At 41.7% G+C, this 25097-nt stretch overlaps 1 protein-coding gene across 13 annotated transcripts in view; it reads right to left on the bottom strand.

Annotated features, from left to right (window-relative positions):
- The window catches only part of shank2b (SH3 and multiple ankyrin repeat domains 2b), a 292642-nt gene that overhangs the window by 23195 nt on the left and 244350 nt on the right, over window positions 1-25097 (bottom strand). For 11 of the 13 annotated variants that reach the window (XM_061815646.1, XM_061815650.1, XM_061815647.1 and 8 more), the window contains 5 exons: window positions 8804-8939; window positions 8491-8571; window positions 7123-7146; window positions 5452-5564; window positions 2733-2838 (listed from right to left, as the gene is read on the bottom strand). In XM_061815646.1, coding sequence (XP_061671630.1) covers window positions 2733-2838; window positions 5452-5564; window positions 7123-7146; window positions 8491-8571; window positions 8804-8939 — 460 coding nt within the window. The remainder of the gene's footprint in view (window positions 1-2732; window positions 2839-5451; window positions 5565-7122; window positions 7147-8490; window positions 8572-8803; window positions 8940-25097) is intronic. The other 2 variants (XM_061815649.1, XM_061815651.1) reach the window with 2 other exon arrangements.

Genomic DNA, 25097 nt, shown 5'->3' with positions numbered 1-25097 from the left:
ATGCATGGCACTGAAGGCTCCCCTGCTTAAACCACGACATGTCAAGGCCCATCTTAAGTTTGCCAATGACCATTTGGATGATACATAGGAGTCATGGGAGAATGTTTTGTGGTCAGATGAGATCAAAATAGAACTTAATGGTCATAATTCCACTAACCGTGTTTGGAGGAAGACAATTGATGAGTTCCATCCCAAGAACACCATCCATACTGTGAAGCATGGGGGTGATACAATCATGCTTTCGGGGTGTTTTTCTGCACATGGGATAGGATGACTGCACTGTATTAAGGAGAGGATCACTGCGGCCATGTATTGTGACATTTTGGGGAACAACCTGTTTCCATCAGTCAGAATATTGAAGATGGGTCGTGGCTGGGTCTTTCAACATGACAATGACCTGAAGCATACAGCCAAGAAAACCAAGGAGTGGCTTCGTTCGAAGCATATCAAGATTCTGGCATGGGCTAGCCAGCCTCCAGACCTAAACCCAATAGAAAATCTTTGGAGGGAGCTGAAACTCCATTTTTCTCAAAAAGAGCTGTTTCTCAGCAACAGCCCAGAAACCTGTCTGATATTGAGATGATCTGTGAGGAGGAGTGGGCCAAAATCCCTCCTGCAGTGTGCGCAAACCTGGTGAACAACTTCAGGAAATGTTTGACCTCTGTAATTGCAAACAAACGCTAGTGTACCAAATATTAACACTGGTTTTCTCAGGTGTTCAAATACTCATTTGCAGGTGTAAATTGTTAAAAAGTCATACATTGTGATTTCTGGATTACAGTCTCACAGTGGACATGCACCTACGATGAAAATTTCAGACCCCTCCAAGATATCTAAGTGGGAGAACTTGCAATATAGCAGGGTGTTCAAATTGTTTTTCTTTCTTTCTTCACTGTATCTGTACAATTGTTTTCAGTGAAATTAAATGCATTATTTTTACTTCAAAATAACTAAATAATTTTACCTCAAAACGGAAACGTGAATATTAATCAATTTGTGGAAAAAGGATCAAAAACTCAACATATTTACATATGTTGAATTGGAGTTTTTGACCAACTTATTCAACAGAATACTAGTGGGCGAAAAGATGCCTGAAGAATGGAGGAAAGGTGTTCTAGTTCCCATTTTTAAGAACAAAGGTGATGTTCAGAGCTGTGGGAATTATAGAGGAATAAACTTAATGAGCCACACAATGAAGTTATGGGAAAAAGTAGTGGAGGCTAGACTCAGGACAGAAGTATCTGCGAGCAACAGTATGGTTTAATGCCTAGAGAGAGTACCACAGATGCATTATTTGCCTTGAGGATGCTAGTGGAAAAGTACAGAGAAGGTCAGAAGGTATCTTTGTGGATCTAGAGAAAGCCTATGACAGAGTACCAAGAGAGGAACTGTGGTACTGCATGCCTAAGTCTGGTATGGCAGAGAAGTATGTTAAAATAGTACAGGACATGTATAATGGCAGCAGAACAATGGTGAGGTGTGCCTTCGGTGTGACAGAAGAATTTATGGTGAAGGTGGGACTGCATCAGGGATCAGCTCTGAGCCCCTTCCTGTTTGCAGTGGTAATCGATAGGCTGACAGATGAGGTTAGACTGGAATTAGAAAGATTGAGACATGCACTGGAAAGGAGAGGAAGGAAGATTAGCCAAAGTAAAACAGAATACATGTGCCTGAATGAGAGTGGTGGAGGGGGAAGAGTGAGGCTACAGGGAGAAGAGATAGCGAGGGTGGAGGACTTCAAATATTTAGGGTCAACAATCCAGCGCAATGGTGAGTGTGGTAAGGAAGTGAAGAAACGGGTCCAAGCTGGTTGGAACAGCTGGCGGAAGGTGTCTGGTGTTCTATGTGACAGAAGAGTCTCTGCGAGGATGAAGGGCAAAGTTTACAAACCAGTGGTGAGACCGGCCATGATGTATGGATTTGAGACGGTGGCACTGAAGAAACAACAGGAAGCAGAACTGGAGGTAGCAGAGATGTAGATGTTGAGGTTCTCGCTCGGAGTGAGCATGTTGGATAGGATTAGAAATGAGCTCATTAGACAGACAGCCAAAGTTGGATGTTTTGGAGACAAGATTCGAGAGAGCAGACTTGATGGTTTGGACATGTTCAGAGGCGAGAGAGTGAGTATATTGGTGTAAGGGTGCTGAGGATGGAGCTGCCAGGCAAAAGAGCGAAAGGAAGACCAAAAAGGTTTATGGATGTGGTGAGGGAAGACATGAGGGCAGTTGGGGTTAGAGAGGAAGATGCAGGAGATAGGCTAAGATGGAAAAAGATGACTCGCTGTAGCATCCCCTAATGGGACATGCCGAAAGGAAAACAAGAAGATTAACAAACGGATATGTGCGTCCATATCTTTTTTACCGAAGATGTTCTCATCTTGCAACTGATCAGTTTTTAAACTTAGATCAATTTCCAAAGAATGTTACATCAAATGATTTCCTTAAATTTTGCTGTAATTAGAGTATTGTTAGTCACAAAGTCATTCATAAAATTGTGCTCACTTGCAACCCAGTGGCTTAACAATGATGATGACTCTTCATCTTAATGACCTACAGTATTATAGATGGTTAGTTGTTTTTGCAGACTTCCCCATTCAAATTAATCAATAATTACAACACCCCAAGTCCTCCAGGCATCAATATAATATGACATGAAACTAAAGGAGCAATTTACTACAACTATACAGGTTCCCTTTCACAAGGTTTACCGATTACATACCCACATACACATACCTATAGACTTTTGCTTCTTGAGCATGCTCTTCTCTGGTAACCCCAAAAAGGCCCCTGGCACAGTGGGTGGAACCACTGCTACTCCCTGGCGATCATGGTACATGGACTGCAAATGTGAATATTGTTCATGACATACAGAGGAATATAAATATGTTCAATTTCAAAACATGCTGTAATCTTTATCCCTCTGGAAATGATTTTACAGATGTAGGATCTTTTTGTCCACGCAAAAGGCAAATACACTGGAGGAAAGTATGACTAAATGAGCAGGGCACATATAAACAAGCTACCATTCTCAATCATAACCGAAGACAATTTGGATTTTTCAATTAATTTACCATCCATGACATGCTAACTGATCGTTCACCGTATCGCTGTCTTTCACTCTCTCTCTCTCTCTCTCTCTCTCACAGACACACACATACACACGCACACTCAGTGGCTAAAATAAGTATTTACTGTTACGATTTACTCAATGTACTTTCAAAGGTGTGATTGTGTGAAAATTACCTCTAAGCTCAGAAATCTTTGTATAAAAATTTGAAATGACAAGAAAGAACTATTGAACACATAAAAGTAGGTACAAAAAAAGAAAGCCAAGACAACGCTGAAATGCTACCAATAAACAGAAATCCCGCCCCTTGTCAGTGCAAATGAATTTCATCTGGTTCAGTCCTAACTGATGGCCTACAAAAAGGTCTCACTGCCGAGGTGTGAGTCAAGACACATCTCAAGAAAAGTAAAGAAAGTTGACACAAGATCATCGCAGACTGTTGTGAAAACATAATGGTCTTCGTGACAAGCACAAAATGGCAAATAAATACCAGTTGGCATACCCTATATTTCTTCCGTCATTTCACATTGTTACACACAATTTAATTTCTGGTCCCATTTGTTCTACTTTCTCTGTATGTGTGGATTCCTTAAGTTGTTTCGAACATCTGATGAAATGTTCATGTCAATAGCACCTTTGGAAATATAATTAATGAGGAAAATGATAATCTGTTAAATACCCATTTCAGTCGCTTTGTGTGTTTTATCATAAACAGTTCAGATTTCGTCCACTTCTGTGCCTTCCTGTGACTCTTCCAATTTCTCTGAATCTCTTTTTAACCTGGTGAGACCATGCTAAATGTCCTCTTCCCTCGGAGTCCCACTGTTCAAAGCATCAGATTGGTGAGCTACTGCCGCTCAATTGTTAGGTCCTGCCTTGGGTCTCATGGTGTCAATGATGAACAGCATGATAAAGCGAATGGATTATATAGTAATAGTAAGTGGTCCATTGTAATGGAGCATTATTCTGAGAGATAGTTGTATTTTCCCTGTTGGGGGACTATTTCAGGTTTCTCCACTTTTCCCTAAAGAGATCAACAATGATTCAACTGCCAAACAATCATGAAAGTATTGCTTCTCTTCAGGAGAACCGGCAAAGAGTGTATTCTTATTTAGCTATCAACCATGACTGAATATAGACAGTTTAAAAAATTTCAGCACAGAGTAGAGGTAACCTAAACCTGTCCCCAGTAAACCAATAAACCTGGTTTGACAGGTTTGCCTTTCTCTTCATGGCTGGCCTCGCTTGTCTGAATTAGTTTGACTTTCAAAAGAAGCATTGAGTATGCCATGATAAACATTGTTAAATTTATCGGAAGATTTTAAGAAACATTGCAGCAAAGTAAAAGAATAGACAGAATTTCATTACGGGCTCAAATACTTTTTAACAGGTCCAATGAGGTCCTAAATAGCAGACTGTGGAACAGATCAGGAGCTTGACAAATTTCCATAGGGAGCCAGATGTATTATTGGATTATTTTGAGAATCAAAATAACACAATAACAATGCAGACTAAAAAAATGTTTAAATTTTAGAAACCACCTCACATATGATGACACAATTATTTGTTGTTGCTGCTGACCTCACTGCTAGCAGTGGCTAACAGCTGAGGCTGCTTGCGCTGGCAACACAGTGGCAGGCTGTACTGACTGCAATCGCATTTTTAAATTTGTATTTATGTATTTTTTGCTTTCCACATTTTCATTTGGGTGATATATTCTTCAAATGAATGAACACATTGTCGTCCATTTCTGAGGATCACAATACCTTACATATCAGCTAGTTATAGTATAACTGCCGCTGCCAACACCGCCGGGGCAAGGATGTGATCCCACCAACTCAGAAAGTGCCTTGATCTTGCTACAGTGCAAGACTACGAGCCAGCCGAGGAGGCGCAGCTTGAGTTTACCCCTGCTACTTGTAAACAGAATTGGAACAGGAAAAGGACAACTCTGATTGGCTGTTGTCAGACACATCCCAACATGTTAGATTGAGGGACTGTGCACAAAGATGATAACAAAGATCAGCGTTACAGGAGTCCTATGCACTTTCCTAGTAGGATACGCCCTTGTCTAATATTACTGGCTCCAGGACATGCAGATCCACTATGATTTGCACATGTACCCTGTGTTTGCGTAAGTGGGTGCAAATATTCACTCGCCACATGGTGAAATTAACTCGCTAAATGGATGGTTTAGCTGTGTTTGGCGACTGGCGAGTGATGATTTTGGAACCTGCACAAAAACAACTGGCCTTTTTGTATAGCCAAATATTATAAAACATGTGATTTGTCTCAACCTCCTCAACACATTTTTTCTAGAATTGGGTCGCTTATAATTTCAGTTTTAAAAAACACTTCACGGTGACTTTAGTTATGTTACCTTACATTTAGTTCAGTGGGTGTAACCAAGCAGCGACTTGATGGCCGTGGCTTGATTGTTGCGATCTTCATATCCATTGGCGATGTCTTCTGGGCATGCGTCATCTCTTCAACTTTATCTGCAAAAACCCCCAAAAATTCATAATGTACAACCCAAAAAAGCATTTGTTTGGCACAGCTTCAATAAGGATCTCATGAGTCAAAGAAAATGCAAGCTCATTTTTCATAAGATCCTTCCCTCCACGCTCAGTCACGGATGAAACTGCAACAGAAAACACTTAAACATACTACAGGGGGAGCAAGTGGGCTGAGATGGAATGTTTTGGGTCTGTCAAGCCTTGGAAGCCGTGCAAACTCTTTCCAAGCAGCTGACTCAATAGCATCATCTAAGTATCAGGGTTGTTCTCAGTCGATACCAAATTGAGGATTCAATGTTCATCTGTCAAGTATGCCGTGTCTGGTCTCTCTGTCATTTGTTGTTGAGTCTCCAACATGGTCTTGTCTGGTCTGAACTCCCCTTTACGATGATGCCATTCGAATGAGCCCACCTATGTAGAAGCTACATGCTAGCCACGAGCTAGCCTCAGATCACCTCCCTGTCTGTCTCTTTTTAGTATGTCAAAATTTCCATGCATTATGGGGTGTGATTACTTAGAGTGACTCGGAAAACAATCCTCTTCTTCTGAGTATCTACATACAGGGGAGAGGAATGGGGGAGGGAAGGAAAGGGGAGGAAAGGAGCATCAATGACCTTAACTCCTTTACTACAGTTATTGCAGTCGCACATACAAACGTGCACAGACACTGATAAACATTTCCTTTCTCTGGAAGACGTCTCCCAATTGGACGACAGCAACATCATATCAGAAAACACATAACACTGTTGCCCTGGAAACCCATCTGTGATTGAAACATTTCTTGGAATAAATCTTTCACCTCATGCAAGCACGCACGCACGCACGCACGCACGCACACACACACACACACACACACACACACACACACACACACACCACACACACACACACACACACACACCACACACACACACACACACACACACACACATACATATTGTACCCAGTCACAAACACATGCATAAGCCTACATTGTTACACAAGGATAGAAGAAAAGCACCCATGAAGAAAAAGTAATGACAGCAGATTTTTTTAGGTCAGACCTAATTAACAAACATTGACTTTTTTTTTTTTTTTGCTAATGTAGAGACACAACCAAACTTTACATTGCTCAGCATGACATGTTTTGGACAGCCTTATGCTTTTAGGATTACAAAAGAAAATTCTGAGTCATCCTTCATCAAAGATTTGGGAAACAATTTTTGTGAAGCACCATTCAAACATTCCAACAGTCCAATATCTCCCTGAAACAAATGAGTTCAAAAGAACAACAAACAATGCATTGCTATATAGCAAGTGCGATAAATGAACGGAAAAACTTGAACATGTTTTGAAGTTACAAAATCAAATCATGCAGTGACTGAGAAAGACAACAACTGTATAGAACTGTAAATCTTTAACATTATTTTATAGGAATGAAATTGTTTGACCTGACCGAAGTCAGTCACTCACAATAATAAAAAAACATTAGTTCATCTCAGAAAGATGGAGTAAATGACAATATATTCATCATAATGTTAGCATGCCTAAAATAACTTACCACCTTTCTTTTTCCTTAGAGTAGCTTAGGGGGTGACAGAAAAACATTGTTCAGTCTTGTGAATACAAGACAGACCCCATTTCTTTGGAAAACATATTTATACATTTGTTAGTCATCATTCAAATTGTGTTTCTATACTTGTCTTTCATTCTAATTAATTCATGCAGTGTATCTTGAGAAATGTAATTATCATCACCAGGCACAACACTTTGCACTCCTACAAAGCAGCACTATTAAGCAAATGGAATGTAACCATGTAAAATCAGCAGCTTTGAAAAGAAAAGATGCTGACCACATTTATTTTCCCATCAGCATTTTTTTCTGTAAAAGTCAGTCGACTCCCTCGCCATTTATTCATTCACCCTTCACCCCTTTCTCTGCTCTTTGCTCACAGCTTTGACATTTGGCACAGTAATGCAATTAATGATGGTGGCGCCAAGTGTGTGCAGTAATAATGTGCTGTTTTGAGAAAGGATGCAATAACAAGACTGGCAGATTTACTTTGACCGTTTGGCTTCGGGGGTGATAGCACAAAAAATGGAGGCAACATATACATTTCAGGTAGCTGGTCCACAGCATGATGGCTTGAGATGTGTGTTGGTCTTAGAGGTGGAACTCTTAAATAAATTTCAACAAAAGCTCACTTCAACACATATAAAAAAAAGTACCTCTCATGTAGTAAATTTCGGATGGAGTCTTTAAAAAAACTATTGAGGATATGAATTCTTTTCCTCATGACGTTTTTAATATGGGTTACATTGCTGGTAATTTGGCTCCACTTCTGCCTGTCACCCGAGTAACTGCATATTTTCATTCCACCTTATTATCTTCTGTCTCTTTCTCCATGCCTTTTTATCCTTCCCTCTCTTATCACCTTCATTCCTTTCTTTCTTATTATCCCCTTGGACACATCTCAGCATGATGGAAACCGCAACATATTTATGCAAAGATAAGACTACACTGAGGTGATGCGCATTGATACAGATACAAATAACCAACAGACAAATAAATACACTCATATCAAACGAACGACTTTTTATGCGTTGGTTTGTTGAAGCCACAGCAGCTGTAATGGATTATGGCAAGAGCAGACAGGAAATGAGAATGGAGAAGCCAAAAAAATTAAAATATACAGTAGTAGATGGAAACTTAGCACCATCTCCAACTAAAAATTCATTTGGCTGCTGCAAGCTGGCGGACAAATACGAATTGCCAGATGGGCAGCAAAGCGTTGTGCAGCATAAAATGCTTACCTTTATCCACTTTAATCAATTAGAATAAGGCAAAGGCAAAAAGAGAGGCATTGTTACACACTAGCTTCCCAACCACAGGCCACCTGGAGTCAAAGGAAATTGGGAATGCTCTTACCCAGTTCCTCTAGTTCAGAGGTCATTGACTTGGAGCGCATTGACAGGGCAGTAGTGGGAGCTCTCTTTGGTGGTGGAGGAGCTGTGTGTTGGGGGAGGTTAATATACACATACAGTTGTTAGCGCAGGTACCAGCTGTGATATTCACATATGTGAATGGATTATAGTCTACAATTCTTGGGTTGATTTGTCTCACAATACATTTTCAGTAAAAGAACATTTCATTCACAAAATTTATATTATCTATTGTCTCCCCCCACCCTTTTTTTTGGAACACTCGATTGATTCGGCTGTTGTATTTGGTAGGATTCTACCTTTTTTACGTGCTGTGTCCTCAGGGTCCAGATTCCGGCTTACTGTCACCACCTTGATCAAGAGGCGGTTCCCACCCTGACGGATCATGTTGACCACCTGTCTGTGGCCTACCTTCACCACATTCTCCTGATTCACCTACCATGCGCACGCATACACACACATGCACACGCATACACACACAAACACACTATATAAATATTAAGTCACAGGTTTTCAAAACAAAAGCTAAGATATTCTTACAGGAAAATCCTGAAAATGAATAGATTTGTGGAAAGAGAGTGATGGTTTTAATTTCGCAACTAAAGTACGTCTTAACTGGGTATAAAGTGATTAGTCTGTGTTTTGGGGCTACTGTAACATGGACTGGACCTGTCAGATCTCTTCATATGAGCTGTCCCTTCCCCTCTGTGTATGTGTGTGTAGTAACTGGACCCTGATCCTCCTTAACAGCCGAACCCAAACAGAAGCTATTACAATCTTGTCTTGCATTCCCTTTTTAAGCTTGTTTTCAGTGGACCATGGTTAATTGCAACTTAAATGACACATTCAGCAGGTTCCACAGATGAACGGTTTTTCACTGAGGAAACAGTTTAATTACTTATCATTTGAAATCTCACAAACTCTTAGTTTTCCTGGAGTGTTTTGCCGTTGTATAAAGTTTGGAAAAACAGTTTGTACTCCTAAATATTCTGTAGAGTTTGTCCAATGGGTAAATGGAAAATATGTAGAATTGTGTTAGTATATCTCATGTTGTTAGCACCAATTACATTAAAAAATGTTTTGTCTTTTGTTTGGGTGGGAAGTTTACCTTTGTATAACAGGCTCATATGTTGATAATTGTGTTTATTACTGTGCATTTGTGTTAAGTACTTCTGGGCATGTGTACTAATCTGGCCAGTGGACATTTCAAAACAAATTGTATGTTAATCGGCTGTTGTTTCAATGTTAGTGCCTCACCCATTCCAAAGAGTAATGGGTTGTCACGGCTTTATTTTTCATAGACAGCACATCTAAAGTGGGGCACAAACGCGGGTGGATCCTGATTTTCGTGCAATTTTCTGCACCAATCTGGGCGTTGCATACAGATACTACCGAGTTCCGTATTCGGCAAACTAGGTAAAAGCACTTCTTCCTTGCTTGTGTAAATAGGGAACGAGACCATTTCACAGCACAATCTTTTTTGAAACCAGATGTCACCACAGAGCCCCCAAGATGAAAATAGATCACCACCTTATCGTGGTGGACCATCTGCAATGATGCAGACTTTGTATCAGTCCTTTGTGGTGAAGAAGGAGCTAAGCCAAAAGATGAAGCTCACAATTTCCTGCCTGATCTACATTCCTACACTCAAGTATGGTCACCAGCTGTGGTTCATAACCAAAAGAACAAGATCCCGGATACAAGTACCAGAAAAGAGTTTCCTGCTTAGGGTGTCAGAGATCTCCCTGAGAGTTGGGTGAGAATCTTGGTTATGCAGGAATGGCTCCTCCACAGAGGAGCCAGATGAGGTGGTTTGGTCTTCAGTTTAGGATGTCCCTGGTGAGGTGTTCCGGGTATATCTTACTGCGAGGAGACCCTGGGGAAAATCCAGTACATGCTGGAGAGACTGTCTTGGGGTCAAGAAGAGATGGATTAAGTACCTGGGGAGAGGGAAGTATGAGCTTCCCTGCTCAAGGTACTGCCACCATGACCTGAACTTCAGAGAAAAACCACGCAGGGACAGGGAGAACATGCAAAATCTATACAGGCGGGGCCATGATTTGAACCCCAGTCCTATGAACTGCGAGGCCAAGGCTCTACAGTTGTGCCACCGTATTGCCTAATGCTAAAGTATAAAAGTTAGTTTTAGCAAGTTCGGCCTCAAACAAACTTGTCATCAATCCAAGTCATGCTCGTTAGCATAGCATACACAGGACGTCAGCTATTATGCATTCTGGGTTGGGTCTTGTGACATTCTGCAGAGAGTGGATTTGATGGAGAAAAAAACCCAACCAAATTTAGACTTCCTTAGACCACATCTAAACACTGGCACAAAGTAGACTGCTAGTCTAACACGATTTTGGTGAATTTGAGCAGGGCATATGCTGACTTTTTGGAGCAAATGGTATTTTTTTTTTCGAATAAATGTTTTGACAACATGCACAATGCCTCTTAATTTTTAGTATAAAATATTGTAGGAATGACAGAAAAGAACCAACCAATTAACCAAATAACCTGACATGGGAGATTTAATTTGGTGTTTCGAACTAATAAAACAAGAAACACTCGATTGAATGGTGTTTCCCTACCGAGATAAGTAACATTTAATATTGTCTCAAAAGTATTTAGTGTCAAATAGTTGTCTGTTGTCGTACTAGAGGGGCTCCAAGTACCAGTGACAAAGTCCTTGTTTCTGACAAAATAAAAATCATTATGATATTCACACTGAAGCTCTGTCTTCACTGTCTTCAAAGATAATCACATGTTTCCTGAAAGTTCAGCACCATGTATGTTTCATAATCGTTGATGTCTCCGATCAGCTAGAACAGGATTCCTCACAATCTCTAATTTTAGCTGTGGAAGTTTGGGCTTGATGGACTCCTCCACACACCACCTTTCCCCTCCAGTTCAGTCTTCTTATCTTTTTTTTGTACAATAATACAGGAGGACATAACAGGATGAAAGTGGCACAACTGCATGGATAAAAGATAGCAAATGTGGAGGATGATAGAAACGACAAAGGGAGGAGGATGGCATGGAAAAGGATTTCAGAGAACAAGAGTACAATCTCACAAACAGTATTGGGGTCACATGTCATTAGGACAGGAATTCTATCAATTAGAAACACCACAACAGCTGTTTCGCAATGTTATCCTCCAACAGACGCGCACACACACATTAACTTTGGATAGGGTAGGATTGCGTAATATATTCCTTCTTCCACTCTATTATACAACAGTGATGTTTACAGATAGAGACGTAGCGTACACACACACACATACAAACACGCACGCACACGCGTACACACAAGAAACTAAGCAAAAAACAAAACTAACCTAAAAAATGGTTTCATATCCTCCATGTATGAAACTGCTGGAACTACCATTTTTCGTGAGTCACGTGACCTAAGTGCGCAGATGTAACATGTACGGTGCCACTATAATGGCTCAATTACATGGGACACCATTTATGCCCAGCGCTGATTTCTTGGATTTATCCTCGTCTGATGAAGAAATAGCAGTATCGGTAGATTGGGAAGACGGAGGAATACTTCCATACACAGCTGTGAGCGGCTCGGCCACTCGGTTGATTGGGAAGACGGACGAATACTTCCATACACAGCCGTGAGCGATGCCACTCACGGCTGTACTGGAGCCAGCAAGCCGGCTTGGGGGTGTCTGTTCCCCGCATAACAGGTGTCTCTCACGCCTTTTTCCTCCGCATTGTGGAGGAAGAGCCGACATCAAAGGATCAAAAAGCGACGCTGCTATGAAAGCTTCGCCGCCACAAGCCTGTTATCCTTGTGGTAACTTTTCTGATACCTCCCGCATGAAACCTACACGCGCGCATCCTCCGTCCCGTGCATACACGGGACCGGGCTGCCGGTAGAGAGCTCACTCGTACAGCGCGCTGTCCTGCAGCCGCTGCCGTGCCGGGTCCTGGTTAATTCCGATAACGAATGAGACTCCGGCATGCTAACTAGTTACAAGGCCCGTGGCGGCGTGAGCAGCTCAGCCACTCACGGCTGTGCCGCTCACGGCTGTGTATGGGAGGTATTCCTCTGTCTTCCGTATCAACCGGAAATGCTATTTCTTCATCAGATGAGGATAAATCAGCGCTGGGCATAAACGGTGTCCCATGTAATCGAGCCTTTGTTGCGGCATGTAACACGTCACATCCGCGCACGTAGGTCATGTGGCCTGTGAAAATGGCAGCGTCCCTGAAAAATTCGTAATTGTCTATAAAAATCTTCTCAAAATATTATCAAATGAGAGAGGATTTAACATCACATTGTCAAAATAGAGTACATATTACATGATCTATTGGATACATTGTTAATGCAACCAGTGGATTTCCCCTTTAAGAAACAACCACTCGAACTACTTGAGTCCCACCACCCACTTATCACCAGTCAATCACAGGACTAACATGAAAGGACAGAGTACCATTCACACAATGCGTAATTTCGAGTCTACAACTTTCTTTTTGGCCAATGACAGCATAGAAAGAACATGCAAATTTGGGAGAAAACTTAAGACTAGGGTTTCCTCAAAGTTTTTGAGCTCAAGACAATTAAATTTCTGTTTCTACCAGGGAACCAACCTTACTAATACACACATTCTATTGCCATAATATACTGCACATAGAACCTAACAATTTCCCGAGCTACCATGTGTTGACTTGGTGTTAAATAAAGTAACAAAATAACAGCATTTCACTGTGACAAACAGTAACCAAAAAATAAAAATAAAAAACCTGGAAACAGCTTGCTCTGACGAAACATTGTGAAACAACTGATGTACAATGTGTACTCTATAGAGTAAAAAAAAAATAAGTATTTGAACACCCTGCTGTATTGCAAGTTCTACCACTTAGAAATCAGGGAGGGGTTTGAAATTTTCATTGTTAACGCAAGTCTACTGTGAGAGAGATAATCTAAAAAGAAAAATCCAGATATCACAATGTACAGTATGATTTTTTAACCATTTACTTGTGTGATACAGACGCAAATAAGTATTTGAACACTTGTCTATCAGCGAGAATTTTGACCCTCAGAGACCTGTTAGTCCACCTTTAAACCTCCACCTCCACTCCATGTATTATCCTGAATCAGATGCACCTGTGTGAGGTCGTTAGTTGCATAAAGACACCTGTCCACTCCATACAATCAGTAAGACTCAAAGTTGTAACATGGCCAAGACCAAAGAGCTGTCCAGAGACAAAATTGTACAATTCCACAGGCCTGAAAAGGGCTTCAGAGAAATTGTGAAGCAACTTGGTGAAAAAAGGTCCACTTTTGGAGCAATCATTAGAAAATGGAATAAGCTAAACACGACGGTCAGTCTCAATCGGAGTGAAGCCCCATATAAGATATCACGTCGTGGGGTCTCAATGATCCTTAGAAAGGTGAGGAATCAGCCCAGGACTACACGGCAGGACTTCGTCAATGACCTGAAAAGAGGTGAGACCACTGTTTCTAAGGTGGCTGTTGGTAATACACTAAGACGTCATGGTTTGAAATCATGCATGGCACTGAAGGCTCCCCTGGTTAAACCACGACATGTCAAGGCCCATCTTAAGTTTTCCATGGGAGAAGGTTTTGTGGTCAGATGAGACCGAAAATTGAACTTTTTGGTCATTATTCTATGAACCGTGTTTGGAGGAAGATGAATGATGAGTTCCATCCCAAGAACACCATCCCTACTGTGAAGCATGGGGGTGTTAGCATCATGCTTTGGGGGTGTTTTCCTGCACATGGGATAGGATGACTGCACTATATTAAGGAGAGGATGACTGCGGCCATATATTGTGAGATTTTGGGGAACAACCTGTTTCCCTCAGTCAGAGTATTGAAGATGGGTCGTGACCGGGTCTTTCAACATGACAATGACCCGAAGCACACAGCCAGGAAAACCAAGGAGTGGCTCCGTAAGAACCATATCAAGGTTCTGGCGTGGCCTAGGCAGTCTCCTGACCTTAACCCAAAAGAAAATCTTTGGAGGGAGCTGAAACTCTGTGTTTCTCAGCGACAGCCCAGATACCTGTCTGATCTAAAGAAGACCTGTGTGGAGGAGTGGGCCAAAATCTCTCCTGCAGTGTGTGCAAACCTGGTCAACAACTACAGGAGACGTTTGACTTCAGTAATTGCAAACAAAGGTTACTGTACCAAATATTAACTTTGGTTTTCTCAGGTGTTCAAATACTTATTTGCAGCTTTTTCACATTAATTAATCATTAAGAAAATCAAGAAGTACAGACTGCGTATGTTTACCATTATTCAGGACCTATTTCCCATCATCTGATCATGTGGCTGCCAATTGGTAACCTGAGGCCTTTCCATTCTGGATGAGTTATGAGGTCCCTCATCTGTTCTAATTTTTCTTCCAATTGGACGTGTCCTGCGGCTTGATTAGATGACTCCTCAGCTTCTTTGGATGCAAAGGAGTGGCAACATACTATGATATTATTTCTTTGATGTTCACACTGCTTAAACTTTCACTCCACTGCAATCTCCCATATAACAGGAGGTCGTGACCTTTGCAACGCGATGTTCTGTGGTACCTTGACTGGAAATGCTTCACCAGTGGTCATTCTCAAGAAAAATGAACTTAATTTTATATGTCTCTCTCTGGCAGCGACGTCGGTGTGACTGTCGTGGCGACTTGGCATGGCAGAATACCAAGATATTTCTTGCCAAGGCAACGTCACATGGAAAACAAATAGCCCTGCAACGTCGCCGCAACGGCACGGAGATCTTTTCCCATGTATATAGTTTTGAGTTTTGTGAAAAAATATTTGCCCCCGTCGTAATTATTCTTTTTGCATATTTGTCACACTTGAATGTTTCCCATCAACAAACAACTGTAAATATTTGTCAACAACAAGCAAGTAAAAACTAAATGCATTTTTAAGAAAGGTTTTTTTTGTTTTTTAAATCAGGCGAGAAAAAAAATTCAAACCTACATGGCCCTGCGAGTGAGAGAGAGAGATACCATTTTTGGTACAAAGTTTATTTTGCCTTTGGCACCGGATATTGAACTACAAAGCACACTAATTACTTGCGCGTCATGAAAGCAACTCGCCTATGATGAGTACTGTATGGCAACAGTGTCACTGTGACCAAACACACTTGAATGAAATGTGTTTCAGACATTTCAAAGGTTTTTTTATATTTATTTACAATAACTTTGTAGGGCAGCATGCTATTGCAGCTGCAGAGCATTGGCCTCACAGTTATGAGGACTGGGATTCAAATCTCGGCCTTGTCTGTTTGGAGTTTGGATGTTCTTCCCATGCCTGTGTGGGTTTTCTCCGGGCACTCCGGTTTCTTCCCACATCCCAAAAACGTGCAATAAGTGGACACTCTAAATTGCCCCTAGGTGTAATTGTGAGTGTGACTGTTGCCTGTCTCCGTGTGCCCTGTGTGTGGCTGGCAACCAGTTTAGGGTGTACCCTGCCTCCTGCCCGATGACAGCTGAAATTGGCTCCAGCAGTCCCGTGACCCTTGTGAGGATAAGTGGCTCCGAAAATGGATGGATAACTTTGTATTGGACTGGATGTTTTACTCCACAAAAAAAAAAAAAACACAACCAAACCCCAAAAAATACGTACGGTACAGTAATAAGGGTGGATATGACCTTAGAAAAAAATGCTTCGATGTAACAGGTAATCAGCTATTTTGGATGACCCTCCATCCCAATTAGTCATTTTTATCAAGGTTCCACTGTATACATTTCAAAAACCATAATTAGAGTCTGTGATTGGAAATGTATTTCTAACATTGCTTGGGTAAAATAAAGTAAATTGAAACACTGCACAAAAATGGAAATATGTAAAAGCACAATAAAATAAAACACCCATGGTTATCAGTCACATGGGCTCTCAGTCACATAGTCTCTTCTTTTCCTTTCAGCTTAGTCTAGTCTTAGTAATTCTCAACTTGTGGGTTGACTCGAAAGTGAAAAAAGTTTGTGTTCAAAGCTGTTCAGAAAATGGATGAATGGATGGATTTTCACATCACCACCAACTAATAACGCTTTTAGCCAACCCTAGTCTTGGCTAATGATTTGTCATGGTAATGTTTTTTTTTTATTATTATTTTTTGTCCTGTTCGGCTGCAGGGTTAGTAGCTGAATGGAGGATCTGTATCCCTTTTATACTAGAACACTTTTTCCGTGTCCAAGTGGAGTAGTCAAGCTTCTCCTGTGGTCTCTTAATTTTATAATTCAAGTTAATTGAGATTCAGAGTTGATCAGTCAAACAGACCAAAGTTTATAGACCAGTGAGTGACAAATGAAGACAAAAGACAAAGCAAGAAGTCTAAACACGATGAGAAAAGTAAGTCAATGTATACCTACAACAACAATGAAATATTAAATATGAGTATTGCATGGGGGTGTAGTGCTACACCCTGAGAGGGTAGGACAGTACAAGATAGACTAGGACAAGGACAATAGAAGAAGCACCCGAACAATGGTTGTGAACCAAGCAACTGAAGTATGGTGGAATTAAAAGTCTATAGGATGAGCGTATAAGTGAGGTGAAACTCAAGCAATCCGCATGTTCATTAGTTATTGGTCATAATAAGTGGGTGACCCCACACCCAGTGAAAGGCTTCCAAGATTGTGTGCCTATGGACACATTCAAGTAAATTGACAATCTGTTACATGCACAAAGACTGGCAGATGTGTCTTGCAATTGCTGTATCTGCAGAAGCTGAGGACCCCACCCAATCAATCGAAGGGTGGGATGGAACCCAGGGCTCCACCCGAAAGCAACCTGGTGGGCAAGACACGTCCCACACCAAGGGACCCAGGGTGGTCCGCCAGCATCACTGATGAACCTGGCAACTAGCCACCTGGCAGGGGCTGCAGGGACCAATGCCAGAGCCCCACCCCATCCTGGGGAAAGTGGAATCGTAAAATTAAAAATATAAGAGAGTTTGTGTGTCACTGAAGACCAAAAGAATTTAATTGGTGTACATTCCCATTAACCATGAAAACCTCACACCACACCCCCTCCACCAAATTTTATACTCAGCAAAATGCTGTCAGACAATTACCATTCTCCTGGCAACTGGCATCAGATTGCTGGATGGAGACGCGTGATTCGTCATTCCAGAGAATGCATCTCCACTGCTCTAGACTCCAATGGCGCCGTGCTTTACACCACTGCTTTGAATTGCAGTTGGTATGGTCTGGCTGGTCACTCTGAAAACCCATTGCATGAAGCTCTCTCTGTATTGTTGAGCTATTCTGAAGACGAGTAAGTTTAGAGGTCTGACTGACTCTGCAGATAGTTCCCGACCGCTTCACACAATAACACTCAGTATCTGCTGATCCCGCTCCATCAGTTTAACTGGCCTACTGTTTTGTGGGTAAGTAACTGTCATTCCAAAACCCTTCCACATTCTTATCATACAGCTGAGAGTCAACTACTGAATATTTAGGAGCGAGGAAATTTCATGACTGGACTTGTTGCCCCCTCCTCGAGCCGTTACCTAATTGTGGTGGAGGGGTTTGTGTGTCCCATTTATCCTAGGAGCTAAATTGTCTGGGGCTTCATGCCCCTGGTGGGATCACTCATGGGAAAAAGGTCAGAGGTGAGGGACCAGACAAAGTACGACTCCAAAACCCCTATGACGAGTACAAAAATTGGAACTTGGTTTCTCTTGCCCGCATGCGAGTCACCGGATACCCCCCTCTGGAGCCAGGCCTGGAAGTGGGGCTCGAAGGTGAGTGCCTGATTTTGTGATTCCTGCCTGGTATTTCCTGAAAGGGTAACGTGGGATCACCTCCTGTGAGAGGGGTCATACGGGTCGGTTGCGATGTGAGCTGGGCGATGGTCAAAGGTCTTGGCGATCTGATCCCCGGCTACAGAAACTAACGAAGATGGAATGTCACCTCTTTGGCAGGGAAGGAGCCCGAGTTGGTGCGTGAGGTCGAGAGCTGTGGCCGTAAAGTAGTTGGTGCCTGTCGTGGCGGCAACCCGCAAACACGTTTGTGGACACAAACAGTGAGGGATGCTGTCAAGCTGAAGAAGGAGTCCTATCGGGCATTTTTGGACTGTGGGACTCCCGAGGCAGCTGATAGGTACCGGCCAAGCAGAATGCAGCTTCAGTGGTCACTGAGGCAAAAACCGAGGAGGAGTTTGGTGAGGCCATGGAGAACGACTTCAGGATGGCTTCAAGGAAATTGTGGTCCACTGTCTGGCATCTCAGGAGGGGGAAGCAGTGCACCGTCAATACTCTGTATAGTGGGGATGGGGCGCTGCTGACCTCAACTTGGGATGTTGTGAGTCGGGAGGGAGCCAAGTCGAAAGGCAAAGCTCCCAATTTACCAGTCTACGTTCCTACCCTCATCTATGGACACTAGCTGTGGGTCATGACCGAAAGAACAAGATCCTGGATACAAGCGGCCCAAATGAATTTCCTGGTGTTTTACCGGAAAGAGACCCCGGGGACGACCCAGGTCATGGTGGAGAGACTATGTCTCTTGGCTGGGTTGGGACCGCCTCGGGATCCCTGCGGAAGAGCTGCAAGAAATGGCTGGGGAAAGGGAAGTCTGGGTATCCCTGCTGAAGCTACTTCCCCTGCGACGTGACCCGGAAATGCGGTAGAAAAATGGATGGATGGATGACAGACTTGTTGCGCAGGTTATAATCTATCACTGTTCCACATTGGAATTCACTGCACTACTGAGAGTGACTCATTATTTCACAAATATTTGTAATAAGAGTCTGCATGCCTAGGTGCTTGATTTCTTTACACTTGTGACCACTGAAGCGATTGGAACACTTTATTTCAATTAGTTGGATGGGTGAGTGAACACTTTTGCCGATATAATGTATGTCCAGGGTATCATCAGCTTGTTGTTGACCAGTTACAGCTAAGGAATAATTATGAAAACCTTTGATTGTGAGCCTAATCGATCTCATACAAACAACAATAGAACAAATTTCCCACTTTTTTGCAAAGATGATGGAGTGAAAGCAAGTTTTGACCACAACTGTGGCAGACGAACCATTGGAGGACAAACTTGTGACTACAAGAGAACACTACAACACAGAAACAGTTATGGTTGAGCGTTTCATCAAATCAATCACAGACCAACACACACTAAAAAAAAAAACAGCCTTCTGTCATCTGAAGCAGAAGGGACTATTAGTCTGTTTAAATGTCATTATCATCATTAGCATAATCACAAAAGTTCCACAACATTAACCAACATCCTGCCCATTTAGCTAAAAGTGGCCATCTGGGAATTCTTGTGATTTTCAAACCACTTTAATGAAAAGCATCTTTTTCTACCGGAGTTACCAATATCTAATCTCATTAATCAATTCTAATCTAAAGGGATCATTTGACATAACCCTAATCCCACACTAGAGCACTGCGTTTTCATTGATTTAATCAATTATTAAAAATTTTTAACAGTCCAACAGTGTCGGGATTGTGTGTCTCCAGTGGATACAGTCAGCAATTCTTCTTATTTTCCTTTTGGCTCGTCCCGTTAGGGGTCGCCACAGCGTGCCATCTCAGATGAACGCACATTTGTTTGGCACAGATTTACGCCGGATGCCATTCCTGACGCAACCCCTCTGCATTTTAGCCGGGGAGAAAAGCTTACAGCACCTGGTATTCATTCATTGGGCGGTCTCCCATCCAAGTACTAACCGGGGCTATTTGTAGAATGTAAAGGGGCATCCCAGGCATACCCCATCACCATCATCCCCAGAAGAGCAAATGGCCCCTAATTGCAAAACGGGCTTGATTTGGGGCAAGCACCCAGCAGGGCAAGGGCCTGCACTGAGTAGCCAGAGGGTTTAGCACAACTGCCTCGCTGTTCTTAGATTGGGGGTTCAAATCTGGGCTCCGGCATGCTCACATGGAGTCTGCATGTTCTCCCTGTGCTTGCTGTGGTTGTATTGGTTTACATCAGGAACTCCTGATCCAGCTATATTCAAAAAGCATGTTTCTTAGGTTAACTTAAGAATCTAAATTGTTCATAGGTGTGAAGGGTTGTTTGTCCAACTGTGCCCTGCAATGGACTGGCAACTATTTCAGAATATATCCTGCCTCTGATAGGCTCCAGCTCACCCGCAAACCTAATGAGTACAAGTGATACAGATGGATGAATAAATAATGGATACATGTAAAGAATGTTGTCATACCCATTCAGATAGAGCTTTCTCATACAGGACATTTGTCACAGTTCAATGGAAAACCAAGTTCACACACGGAACGTTAAACATTAGGTATTGGTATTGGGTAAAGTCCATGAAGTGTAACTGCTTGGCACTTTAGTCTCATACCCACTCTATGAACAAATAAATTCCAGTTTAGCAGATGCTGACCCGAAGGGTGTACAGTAATCCCCCAGTATTCACAGGAGGACTACAGAGTCCTGCCCAAATATCAAAAAATATGTAATTTATAATTGGCCCACACCTAAAAAGTTTAGAATTGCCTCTTGATGCCACAAGATGCCCTCAAAGCACAATTACTGACCTTCGTACACAAATAACTGCTGCACAGTTATTTTTGTACTGTGCGATTATTACATACTGTATATTTTCATTTCAACATACTATTAACAGAGACTACCTTACAAGTACACTTGTAAACATGTATAAGAAAAAACATAGCCTGAGTGAGGCAATGTTTCAATAATAAATTGAAAGTTGCTTAGTGGCACAGAACAGATTGTGCTCCCCTCTGGAGGTTCCACTGTGTATATAACCTAGTATAATGCTAGTTTTACCACCGCCATATTGTAATGTTGACTGTCACACTTGCTCTACTTTGTTGGTAAATATGACATGTTCACTGTTCTCAAAAAACTGAAATAACGATGCATTTACATGATTTTCATAGTCATAAGGGCCTTGTGACGAAAACAACACCTACGATGTGGCCCATGACAGAAATGTGTTTGATAACCCTTCCCTCAATGGTGGCCGCCCTGTAGCTAACTTTGGGAACCACAGCTCAAACCTGTTTTTTCAAAAGTATTTTTTTCTCTACATGTGGCCCTCAAGTGCACTCAATGTATCTATTTAAAAAAAAAAACATTGAGAGAGCACAAAAAAATTTTGTCAGACACAGGGAGAACATGCAAACCCCATATAGGCGGGTCTGGGATTGAACCCAGTACCTGAGAATTGTGAGGCCAACGCTTTCCAGCTGATCCATTGTGCCGCCACCAGACTAATTTATTCATTTTATTAAATCTTTATTTAACCAGGTAAAAGACCACTGAGACAGAACATTTCTTTCATCATGGTGACCAGGCTAAGAAGGTAGCAAGTTAAACCCCAAGTCAATTACGAACATTTATTTTTACTTCCCCTTTCAAAAGATACAAAAAAAAAAAAAAAATCCAATTGTACAAATTCCAAATCACATATAACAGTGGAGGAAGGATTTATTTTGGTCTAAATTGTTTTATATCAGAGAAACCTGACATTTAAACAGGGGTCTGTAGACTTTTTATATCCACTGCACCCTTGTTCTTCATTTTGTAATCTCTGCCTGGCGAGCCTTTTGTGCTATTTGACAAGTGGAAACAAAATAAAAAAATATGCCTAAATGTTCATTTGAAAAAGATTTTCTTGATTGTATTTTAGATGACCAGTATGTGAACCCCACTCAACTCACTTCTGTCAAGCGCTGCATCATGTTCGATCCTCTCAACTAGTATGCAACACTTCCAACTTCTGAATCTGCAGCGTCTCAGTTACTCTTAAAAGCTGCATTATCAGTGTCCACAGTGACGCACAGCATGTTCGTGGTTGCTAAGCAGCAGTTGCTGTGTGATAATGGAGTGGTGCTGAGGTTTTGATCACTGTTTGGAGGGGTGGTTCAACATCACAAGTCATCATCAAACCAGGAATTCATTTGAATCTGCTTTTTTTTTTTTTTTTTTAAATCAATGGGCTTATTTGCTAAATGTCACTACCCATTTTCTTCTCCTCCCTGGGAAGCCAACTTAAAAGGTTTTGGTCTCATGCTGCATTTCAACGGTGCCCTATGTTGGACTTGATTTAAAAATAAACAGCAGCTTGCAGAGCACAGTGGGTTCAGGCATGCTGCTCTTTATGTGCAGCACTGATAAATTAATTATTTATAGGAAATGATGCTGCCACTTATTTTAAGGCTGTATGTTATGTTACTTTTTCTATCTTTTGGGGTTTTAGTGTGTTTAGCCAGCTCTGTGAGGGTAGACACCATTCATTATTTCAATTTTTAACTTAAAAAAATATAAATGCAAGGGGTCTTATAAAAACATGTTGAGATATATTGAGTAAATAGTGAGCCAACTATGCGTTACTTTGGTGCTGTTTTAAATTGTTTCGTAGCAAATGTCCAGTATCGCACTCACTTCATTTCAGTCAGCTCTACAAAAGCATGTAAAAAAGCATCAGTAATTTGTGTCCAAATGTGTAAAAACAAATTACACTTCACAACTGGGAGCAGAGGTGGGTAGAGTAGCCAAATAGTGTGCTCAATTAAGAGTACTGTCAACTTTACAATAATGCCTCAAGTAATAGTAAAAAGTAGTAGAAGAAAGTATTCAGTGAAAAAAAACTACAGTACTCAAGGACAGAGTAACTAATTAGTTAATCACTTCTGATTTATTGTTTTAAATCAGATTATGAATAGGGTGGCACGGTGTATCAGCTGCAAAGCGTTGGCCTCTCAGGTCTGAAGACCCGGGTTCAATCCCGGCTCTCCCTGTGTGGAGTTTGCACGTTCTCCCCATGCCTACGTGGGTTTTCTTCAGGCACTCCAGTTTCCTCCCAAATCCCCAAAACATGTAACATTAATTGGACACTCTAAATTGTACTGAGGTGTGATTGTGTGTGTGTGGCAGTTTTTGTTATTGGCTGGCAACCAGTTCTGGGTGTACCTCCTGCCTGTTGACAGCAGGGATAGGGTCCAGCACTCCTGCGACCCTTGTGTGGATAAGCAGCGAAGAAAAAGGCTAGATGGAGTGTTTAAAGACAGCTCTTCTGTTATAACAGGCCTTTTAAATGTCTAAACAAAATTGAATCTGGATCCACAGGGACGCACTCTCTCTTATAACTAGCATGTGGCTGTGTTGAGAAGTAACATCACATTCAAACTCATCTTCAATGGGAGTCCACGCACACACACACACACACACACACACACACACACACACACACACACACACCACACACACACACACACACACACACACACACGCCTGCTGGCATCCATCCATTGTCCTTGCTGATTATCCTATTTTAAGTCGAATAAAACAAACAACAAGACACACAAAGGGCATTACAGAAATATTTCCTTTAGCCACTAAAATGACTGAGTGAAGAATCTGTTTGCTCACCAGACTTAATTGCTTAGTGTGAGACAGAGAGAGAAAGAGAGACTGAGAGAGAAAGAGAAAGAGAGAGAACATACTCCAGAAGATGCATGTTTAACATACTACTACTACTACTACTACTACTACTAGTACAACTACTATTACATACGACCATTATAGGGCTAATGTAGCCATGTACACAGTAAAAACATCTGCAACTTATGTGTTTTTTAAAGTTACAGTACAAATTGTTCAAAATAACCAAGCTTAGGCAGTGACAGAACTACGCTGCATGTTAAAGTTGCTGGTTTTTGTCTTCTGTAATGAAAACACGAGTCACTCTGTCATGACTCACATTGATTGGCTCGTGAAGCTCAATTACCGAATTTGTGTGTGGAAATATGTGTTTCTAGGGCTTCTTAATTGATGAACTTGAGGTAAACATCACTGTGTCAATCACAATGGATGAGAGCCATGGTGTCCAATGCCAAAGTCGAAAATTAATCGAAAAATAGACCACTGTTAATAAATGGAAGTTGAGAACAGCATGCAGTTTATCGGAACAGAGCAATTCATCCAGAATGTTGAGTAGTTGTAAAAAAAAAAAAAAAAAAAAAAAGAAAAAATGTAGAGCTTCCAAGCTGCCTCTGAAAGAGAGCCACTGATGGTGTATTGGTTCTCTCGCCTGATTTCCGTGCTGGCAATTTAGGTTAAGCTAGCCACTCAGTGATGGTGTGAATGCTTATCTGTCTCTTTATGTGCAGTGTGATTACATCCATCCATTATCAAGCTACTTATCCTCCCAATGGTCACGTGAGTGTCAGAGGCTATCTCAGCTATCTTTTGGCAGGAGGCGGGGTACATCCTGGATTGGTTGCGAGCAATGTTCCGTCAAAGCTGCATGTGCGCTTAATTGGAATTGGAAGTAGAGCCTACAATTATTCAGTTTGTGCCATTTTGCAATGTGAATCAATGAGTGAGGGATGACTGGTTGCCACATCCAATGACACAATTCACATACAGTACACACTACAAAAAAGGAAAAGTAGTCACCACTGGGTTTTTTTTCAAGTCACTTTTTATTTAACAGTAAGGCACTCATTCTCCCGGTTAGTTTACCTTATGGCTCCCCCTGAGCTCTTGAAGGGGTACACTCATAATTACAGACAGTACTTATGTAGCCCATCAACGTGGCTTACAATGACAGCGCCCTAATGCGGTGCTTTAGTTAGCAATGCAGTCTGGGCAA

The sequence above is a fragment of the Syngnathoides biaculeatus genome, chromosome 3, assembly GCF_019802595.1.
Source record: "Syngnathoides biaculeatus isolate LvHL_M chromosome 3, ASM1980259v1, whole genome shotgun sequence".
Lineage (NCBI taxonomy): Eukaryota > Metazoa > Chordata > Actinopteri > Syngnathiformes > Syngnathidae > Syngnathoides > Syngnathoides biaculeatus.
The sequence above is the reverse complement of the archived record's forward strand: the minus strand, read 5'-3'. Positions and strand labels throughout refer to the sequence as shown.